The sequence below is a fragment of the Chinchilla lanigera genome, unplaced genomic scaffold, assembly GCF_000276665.1.
Source record: "Chinchilla lanigera isolate Chin_1 unplaced genomic scaffold, ChiLan1.0 scaffold00083, whole genome shotgun sequence".
Lineage (NCBI taxonomy): Eukaryota > Metazoa > Chordata > Mammalia > Rodentia > Chinchillidae > Chinchilla > Chinchilla lanigera.
This window is the reverse complement of record NW_004955484.1, coordinates 7,786,330-7,795,959: the sequence shown is the minus strand read 5'-3', so window position 1 is coordinate 7,795,959 and position 9,630 is coordinate 7,786,330. Positions and strand designations below refer to the sequence as shown.

The 9,630-nt window shown below is 44.0% G+C and overlaps 1 protein-coding gene across 1 annotated transcript in view; it reads left to right on the top strand.

Annotated features, from left to right (window-relative positions):
• Cdh1 (cadherin 1, type 1) overlaps positions 1-9,630 on the top strand; it is a gene marked incomplete in the record, with an annotated part of 78,674 nt that overhangs the window by 65,123 nt on the left and 3,921 nt on the right. Inside the window, 3 exon segments of the mRNA XM_013503937.1 lie at positions 2,724-2,869; positions 5,670-5,894; positions 6,229-6,456. Of these exon segments, the coding sequence (XP_013359391.1) occupies positions 2,724-2,869; positions 5,670-5,894; positions 6,229-6,456 (599 nt within the window).

Here is a 9,630-nt window from a genome sequence, read left to right as displayed (position 1 = left end):
TTTTATCTATATCCCGACATCTTTCCCCTTCCTTCCATTGTTGACCACTCTAGGTTTAATATAACTTTTCTCCTTGAGTTCTTGCAGTATAGTTGGGATGTGATTTGGAGGTTTGTTGTTTGAGACAGGGGCTCATTTTATTGCCCAGACTGACCACGAACACCTGGGTGTTCCTCCTGTAATCCTCCTGTTCCTCCAAGTAATCCTCCTGTCTCTCAGCCCTGAGCAGCTGAGACCATAGGTATGCCCTACCGTGCGCAGGTATAGGAATGTATCTTAATTCATAAAAGTGGCGGTCTTTTTAGACTTGAAACCACCTCTGTAATGTCAGTTCTGGCCAGAGATGTTGAAAACACACCAATCAGCTACAACATTTTGCTTTGAAATACTCTAAATTTGGACAGGTAGTCAATATACTGCTCTTAACCCAGGGGATACTTCTAGGTGGTCCAAAATGTAAGGTTGGTACAATGTTTTCATTTTGTTTTGTTCTCTCTCTCTCTCTCAAGATGCATTTGTAATAAAAGTTTAAAGAATGATGAAAAGTGAAAGACAGTAACATAAAATGTTCAGTGATGAAGCTTTGGGTTGGATGATGTCCAGGCTGGGCTGCTAACCTAGCTCACAGTCATGAAGTAGGTAGTTTAAAGCATCTCTTTGGACAAGTTCGAGGAAGAGGCCTTAATAGTATTTGCAGAGACCCTTATCCCCGGGCCAAAGACCACTACATGCAATTCATAGCTTTGTATTTCTAAGGAAGTAAGGACAAGCGCATAGCTCTCCAGAGTGCTTTCCTTCTTACATTTCTTAATTTCTCTTTCTGAGCCTTTGCATGACCCTGATAGAAAAATGGGCAGTGTTCTGATTTTCATGCCTTTAATTTTTCTGATTCACTGTTTTTATCCAACATTCCTGATAAGGTGTGGCTTAATAGGATTCTCTGCCATTGCAAATAAAGCTTCTTTTGCTGTTAAATCCAGAAAGAGATTTACCTTCCCTGTCTTTTATCATTAGACACCAATAGTGCAACCCATTTCCACATCAGTGCAGTGCCCTAAATCTCCAGATGTTAATGGCCAGAAGTGGGGCTCTTGTCACCTTTGAGAACTGTAACTTTGGGGCAACTAGTCTGCTGGACCCTGCTTTTACAAATAAGTAAGAACTGCCAAGTGTAGCAATTACTATTATTACCGCTATATATAGTAATAGTAAGCATTGATTTGGGGAAAAATTATTCTTAGAGGCTAAATTCATTAGGTGAAATTAGGCATGGTGGTACACACCTTTAATCCCAGAACTCAGGAGGATGAGGCAGGAAGGTTACCAAGGCCAGTTTGGGCTACATAGCAAGTTGGAGGTCAGCCTAGAATACATAGCAGGACCCTGTCAAGGAAGGAAGGAAGGGAAGAGAAAAGAAGGGAAGGAAGGGAGGAAAAGAGAAAGTTAGTGGGTGAACAAGATATTCTCAGATTACCTCCTGTCAGATTATAGATTAATTAAAAAGGGGGAAGAGGTGCCTTTACTGTAGTAGTCTTTTCTTATCCAAGTGGTGAAAGTTAACATTACTCCTCCCCTCCAAAAAAAGACCGATGTCATGTGCCTCCTAATATACCAAGGAAGATACCCCACACCATCCCCAAAAGGATAACCTGGATCTAATTATAAGTGAATAATCAAACAAAACCCCAGTTGGGGACCATTTATAAAACAACTGGCTTACACATTCCCAGAATATTCAGGTCAAAAAAGAAAAGTAAAGCTAAGGAGTGGTTCTAAGTTCATGGAAACTAGAGACATGCCAGCCAAATGGCAAGTGAGATCCATTACATCACTGAAGAACAATCTGAGTACCGTTCATTCTCTTCAAAGAGAGGGCTGTGATTAAACTCCTCCTTGTTTGTGTTAACATACAGGTTGAGAAAGTAAGTGTGGGAAAATATTAACAGTGGGTAAGTCAGTGTCTGGGGATGTAGCTCAGTGGTTAGAATAGCTCCCTAGCATGGGCAAAGCTATAGGCTCAATCCACAGCACCCCAACAAGCAGAAAAGAGTAAGTATAGGTGAAGGGTACATGTATGTATGGTTATCATACTATTCTGGCAACTCTTGTATGGGACTGATAAACTTCAAGCTAAGAACTCTGGGCCAAGCATGGCGGCACATGCCAATAATCCGAGCACTTGGGAAGCTGAGGTAAGAGGATCTCAAGTTCAAGGCCAACCTGGACTGCATAGTGAGACCTTGTCTCAACAAAACCAAAAAAGAAAAAAATTAAAATGTTAAGAGTAGGTGTAGGGGCTGGGGATTTAGCTCAGCGGCAAAAGCGCCTGCGTGGCAAGCGCAAGGTCGTGAGTTCGGTTCCTGGTACCGGAAAAAAAAAAAAAAAAAAAAAAAAAAGAGTAGGTGTGGTAGTGCACAGCTATAATCCAACCTCCTCTGGAGGCTGAGGCAGAAGGGTGGCCAATTTGAGGCCACCATGCAAAAACCCTGTCTCAGAATAAAAATTTTAAAAAGGACTGGGTGTGTCACTCAGTGGTATAGCCCTTACCCAGCTTGTGTGAGGCTCCCTGGGTTCAGTCTCCAGTACCCCCCAAAACCAACAAACAAAAAGTCCAAACAAACAAAAACGCTGGAAGTAACTCTACAGAGGAACAGAAACCTCGGCCTTCTTCAGCTCAACGCTGTTTGCTGTCCCCCTCCTAACCAGAGCTTGTGCCTTTTCAGGTATCGGATTTGGAGGGACACTGCCAACTGGTTGGAGATTAATCCGGACACTGGTGCCATTTCCACTCGGGCTGAGCTGGACAGAGAGGCCTTTGAGCATGTGAAGAACAGCACGTACACAGCCCTCATCATCGCCATTGACAACGGTAGGGACACCTGTGTGGCCTGGGCTGCCTCGGCCTCCTGCCCGGCTTGGCTCCTTTGCCCCTGTCCTACTAGAGACCTGAGTTCAGTCTTTTTTTTTTTTTTTTTTTTTAATGTTTAAACAAATGTATACTCCGTGTTCAACATCTCAGTGCCCAGAATAATTTGGGTCAAGTTGAAATTCTTTTTCACCTGTGGTTGTCTACACCTGAGCCCTGCTCTTTCCCTACAGGAACCTGGGTTTCTGTCCCAGGTCCACGGCTTAATATCTGTTTGACCTTGGGCTTGCTACTTAATTTTTATGTCCATCATTTCCTTTATCTGATAAAATGATAATGCAAACTGGATTAAAGGAATTAATTTATGCAAATATACCTAGAATAGTCTCTACCACATGCAGTATAAGGGCTGTCCTTTTTGTCACCATCAATTCTGAATCCTTCCAGGCTTTCTGTATATTTGAATACATTTGGATAGCTATAGAAATATGTTCATCCATAGATGAATGGATAAAGGAAATGTGCTCTTTATACCCAGTGGAGTACTATTCTGTTATAAAGGCTAAACTGGGTGTGGTGGCTCATGCCTGTAATCCCAGCATTCAGGAGGCTGAGGCAGGAGGATTGTTGCGAGTTCAAGACCAGCCTGGGCTACAAAGTGAGCTCAAGGCCAGCCTGCACTGCATAATGAGACCCTGTCTCAAAAAAAAAAAAAAAGAAGAAATAAATAATGGCTAAATGAGTCATTTATAGGAAAATGGATGTACCTTGTTAGGTGACATAAATCAGGTCCACAAGCTGAAATATTGCATGGTTTCTCTTATATGAGAAATCCAAAGTATGAATAAGTTGTAGAGCAAAATAAAAGGTAATAGAAAATGGGGTGATAGATCTGTTGCAAATGGGAAGGGGACCAAGAGGTGGAGGGAAGGGAAGAAGAATTTTAAAAAAAAATTTAATATGTGTCATGTACATGTACCAAGTCCCCAAGATGAAGGTAATTATTGCATACTACAAATATGTAGTAACAAAAATTTAAAAGTGTTTTAAAGGAATATAATTTATTATATTAGTTTGTAATATTTTTATTTGGTTTAATCAACAACATTCTACATAATGTATAATGTTTTAGTTTTGAGGCTGGGAGTATACCTTAGTGATAGTGTTTGCTTAACATATATAATGCCGGGGGCTGGGGATTTAGCTCAGCGGCAAAGCACCTGCCTGGCAAGCGCAAGGTCGTGAGTTCGGTTCCCAGTACCGGAGAAAAACAAAAAAAAAAAAAAAAAAGAAAAACAAAAAAACATATATAATGCCCTGGGTTTAATTTCTAACACTGTAAAAATAAAATTAAATAAATTTTAAGAAATATAATTCCCCCCAGTCCTATGGATCCAACTTATGAGCTCTACCCTTGATCTACATCCCTAGCCCTTTTTATTTTATATTTTGCAACCCAGCTTTCGTAAGTTGCCCTGGTAGAACTTGAACTTGTGATCCAACCACCTTGTCTTCCCTCAGTACTGGGATTACAGGTATGCACCACCATGCCCAGCAAAAAAAAAAAAAAAAAAATTATTTGACATTATGTCTTTATGACAGAGATTGGGGCTGGAGATATATAGCTCAGTGGTAGAGCACTTGCCTAAGCATGCATATGCATGAGGCCCTGAGTTTGATTCCCAGCAGTAACACCACCACCACCTCCCTGGGGCATACAGATCACCACTGCACATTATCAACCTATCTCTTTTTAATAATGATGTTGTCTGCTTACAGCATGATTTAATCACTCACCTATTCCAATGAGTGCCAAGTGCATGCCTCTTTTCACAAGAATTTCCCTGATGCTGGACATGGTGGCACATGCCTATAATCCCAGCACTCAGGAGGCTGGGGCAGGAGGATTACTGAGTTCGAGGCCAGCCTAGGCTACATAGTGAGTTCAAAGCCAACCTGGACTACAGAGCAAGACCCTGTCTCAAAAAAAAGAGAAAAGCATTTCCCTTAACAAATGTTTGGAAGTAGAATGACTTTATTTTCTTTTTTTCTTTTTGGTTTTTTGAGACAGAGTCTTGATATGTAGTTCAGACTGGCCTTGAATTCACTATATAGTCCAAGGCTGGCCTTAAACTTGCGGCCGTCCTCCTTTCTCAGCCTCCTGAGTTCTGGGACTACAGGGAAAATTACCTTCTTTTCCTTCCCTTTTTGGTGCAGAGGATTGAACCTAGGGCCTTGTACGTGCTAGGCAAGTGCTACTCTACCGCAGAACCACACTCCCGGACCTTGCATACCTTTTCATAGATCGTCTAAGGAGAGTGAAATTTCTTCAGAAAATCTATTAGCTCATTAAAAAAAAAAGTGTATGTGTGTGTGTAAAGCTAATTTTAAATGACATACTCTGCAAGGCCCTAGGTTCAAACCCCAGCATTGCGTGTGTGCACACACGCACACACACGTACACACACACAAGACATGCACATTTGTTAAAAGCCACATGATCAAAGAAAAGTTTAAAGAAGTGACAGCTTATACCATTCTGGCATAAGTATTTTCAGGTTTAAGGAGTCTCTCTGTTGTTGTTGCTTCCCTATCACACACTAATATTGATCATGGTTTCTCGAGTGCTCCATCTTGTCTGCCTCCATGTGCTGGCTGCTGTCAGGATTTCAAAGAAGTGTGGGGTGGAACAGGGTCTGGGGCGGGTTCCCTGATGAGCTAGGACGAGATTTGGTCCGCTGGGAGCTAAGGAGATGTCGTTCACGTTCCTGCGCTGTGACACTTCCTCTGTGTTTTCTGTCAGGTTCTCCAATTGCCACTGGAACGGGAACCCTCCTCTTGTTCCTCTCCGACGTGAATGACAACGCCCCTATCCCAGAGCCCCGAAACATGCACTTCTGCCAGAGGGATCCGCAGCCTCACACCATACACATCATCGATCCAGATCTGCCCCCCAACACCTCCCCCTTCACGGCCGAGCTCACACACGGGGCGAGTGTCAACTGGACCATCGAGTACAGTGATGCCAGTGAGCCTTCAGCTTTATTTCAGGATCTTGCCTCTGCCTGCTGTGCCTCTCCTTCTGCTGATCCCACTTCTGAAGTTTCCTTCCAACTCCAGATGCCGCCCCTGCCCTTCCGTATTTGTTCCTCACTCCTTTCATGGTTGGGGTAGTGCAGCAAAGGGCCCTCTCCTTTCCTGGTGTTCAGCTGTAGGACATACTGCCTACCAGTCTAAACCTCATGCCAGCTCTCGTCACTCCTCTCAGCTTTGGGAAGTCTTTAGTTTCCTCACAGTTTTAGTGGAGGATGAGCTTCTCTTTGCCCCTCTCTTGGTTTCATTATTTGTTTTGCTTTTCTTAGCCCAAGAGTCTCTCATCTTGAAGCCCAAGAAAACCATGGAGGTGGGTGACTACAAAATCAATCTCAAGCTCATTGATAACCAGAACAAAGACCAGGTGACCACTCTGGATGTCGGCGTGTGTGACTGTGAAGGGACTGTCAGCAATTGTGTGAGGGCAAATTACGCGGAGGCGGGGCTGCAGGTTCCTGCCATCCTGGGGATTCTCGGAGGAATCCTTGCTTTGCTAAGTAAGTATAAGCGGCAGCTGTTTCAGCTTGGACTTCTAAGGTGGGGAGCTTTACTTCCTCAGTGACTTTTAGTTAGGGTATAAGTTAAATAGAAACGAGAGACTCTTTCCTGCTGAACATTTGAGAGGTATATAGTCCAAGACTGGAAGGTGCCATCACCTTGCTTCTCAGTGAGGTGGGAATTTTGATCCAGAGGTCTGACAAGGGATTTCAGATTCTGTGTTTTTAACTAACTTCCAAGTTATGTTAATGTTGTGGGTCCTTGGCCCACTCATGGAATACTGTCCTCATCAGCACAGTCAAAGCTAGCCACATCCCACCGAGTGTGGTGGCACATCCTGTAATCCCAGCACTCGGGAGGCTGAGACAGGAGGATTGCAACAAGTTTGAGTCCGGCCTGGGCTACAAAGTGAGCTCAAGGCCAGCTTGAGCTGCATAGTAAGACCTGGTCTTAAAAAGAAAAAAAAAAAAAAAGACTGGAAAAAAAAAAAAGCTAGCCACATCCAACCAGGGATGGCATTACACACCTCTAATCCCAACACTCAGGAGGCTGAGGCAGGAGTTCACCATGAATTTGAGGCCAACCTGGGCCTAGATAGTGAGTTCAAGACCAGCCTGAACTACATAGAATTACCCCATCTCAAACAAACAAACAAACAAAAAAAGCTAGCAACATCCCATTGGCCCAAATATGGCCACACTGAGCTTTAAGGGAGTCTGGACACTCCCAGTCCTCCCTGGGTGACCACCCTCCCAATGAAAGTTTGGTAGGCAGTAGGAATGGAGTGTGTTGTGAGCAGTGTCAGCAACTGAAAGGATAAAGAAGAAAAGGGCCCCAGGGGAAGAAATAGCAGTTTCTGCCGTGCTCCCAAACTGATGTCTCCGGAGCCTGCCTGTAGCGTGAGCCCCAAGGTTGATGCAGATGCTGTTACAATTTCTAAAAGCGAGCGATGGCAAGTCAACTAGAAATCCTTGCAGATGCCTCCCTATCTAATGAGAGACCCACAGGGTTGGGTCACACATGCGGTCAGGGGAGGGCCGAGACTGAGTCTCGTGGACGATGTAGGTGGTAGCGCCATAGGGGCTGGTAGAACTGCTTTGGCAGAAGAGCATTTGGAAGCGTTCCCACGCAGCGAAGGCACAGAGAGAAGCCTGCGTGGATTCTGTGTATGGCAGAAAGAAGGCCGACAGGAGTGCAAGATGAGTGTTGGAGGGAGCACTGGGGACAACTCTGGGCCTTGAGTTTAGTTTGAGCACAGGTGCTACTGACCCGCAAGTCCGCGCCAGTAGACTGGAGGCATATCTTCCAGCCCTCAGAACGGTTTTCTGGGTGTCCCGTTTCCTTCTTCTTTCTGCTAGGGTCCTTGAAAAGTTGAAGAGGAAGAAGATACTATTGAGAATTCAGCGAGCTTACTGGATTTTTATTCTTCGGGTTTATATAACTTTATTGCCATGGTGTTAGATTAATTTACCATGTCTGTCATCATTTTGGATGTAGTGACACTAAGCTCTCCCTGCCCTCATTCTGGTCAAATTATGTTTGAGTGGGCTGGCCTGTTTGCTTGCTTGCTTGTTTGCTTGCTTGCTTGCTTGCTTTGAGACAGGGTGTTATTTTGTAGCTCAAATTGGCCCTGAACTCACTATGTAGCCCAGGCTGGCCTCAAGTTCATGGTGATCCTCCTACCTCAGACTCCTGGGCGCTGGGATTACAGGCATGTTCTGCCATGCCCAGCTCTGGTCTGCGTTTGAGATAGTGGATACTAACACTTTCCCAGGACTCTGAGGATCATCTTGGAAATTACAGTTATACTTAAAGGAAATGTTTTAAGATAGAATTACCTAATTTTGCTATAAGTGTATTTCATTAAACATGGTGGTCATGGTTTGGGAGGATGTAAATGAAATTTAAAGCAGAAATAGTGCCAAAATTCAGGTGTCCAACTTCTTGTTGCTTAAGGGCAAAAATGTGCTAGAGAAACACTGGGAGAGCTGTAGCTTTTTATGTTTTTCAATGATATTTGCTTGCTGATTCCTGCCTTGTGCCTGGCTTTGTGTCAGGTCCTCGGGGTACTGGGTTTTTGGTAACTCCCTTTGGAAGCGTCCCTTTATAAACCATAACTTTGCTATGGCTCTAAGTCAGATATTTGTGTTTATGCTGTCTTGTTCGGTGCCATATTCCCCGGACACAGACAGGCCATGGACAATGGCACAGTAGCTCCTGCCCAGTGTGTCTGTCAGTGAATCATGATCAGGGCCGGGGATGTAGCCCAGCGGTATGGCGTGTGCCTGGCAAGTGTGAGATCCTGAGTTCGATTCCCGGTTCCAAAAAAAAAAACCAGTCATGAACAAGAAATTGTATTATTTCTCTGGATAAGGTCTCCAGCTTCTTTCTGATTTAGAAACAACAATAGGCTGAATACCTCTAAGAAGTCTGCCCAAGTTTACACCACTTGGGCAAATGTACCTATTAAAAAAAAAAAAAAAATACACAGAATCCCATTTTTGTTCATTCCCAATGAATAATATTCATTTTTAAGTTAAGTATATGTCAAGATAATCTGAAGAGTTTAAAGCTTGCTTACACAATTTTATGTGAAGACAGGGAGTGTATCAGGTGATACCCTGATGGGAGGGTATCACCTCCCATAACTGATAAATGGTAATAGGCAGGCATCAGTCACATTTAGGCTGAGCCAGCAGCCCTGCTAATAAACCTCCCACGGCCTCATCTCACTCCAAGTCAAAGCTAAAGTCCTTACAGTGGCCTACATGCTCTTCCCATCCACAGCTCCTTCCTGCTTCATTCGCCTCTCCTCAATCATACTAGGCATGCTCCTGCACCCAGGGTCTTTTCCCCTACTCTTTCCCCAACCTGGAATGCTTTGTTCTAGATTTTGGGAAATGACGATTGGTTTGGGGAGGAGGGGTTGGTGGGGTTTTTTTGGGGGGGTGGTTTCAGACAGGTTCTCACTATGTAGCTCAGATTGGTCTTGAACTCTTGATCATCCTGCCTCAGCCTCCCAAGTACCGGGATTATAGGTGTGCGCCACCATACCCAGCTCAACAATGATTAATTTTAAGATTGATCTGAAATTTATTTGAAGGCCTCACTTGCATTCATGTGTCATTGTCTGCTATGTTTCACTACATATATTAACTTCAGGGAGGTGACTG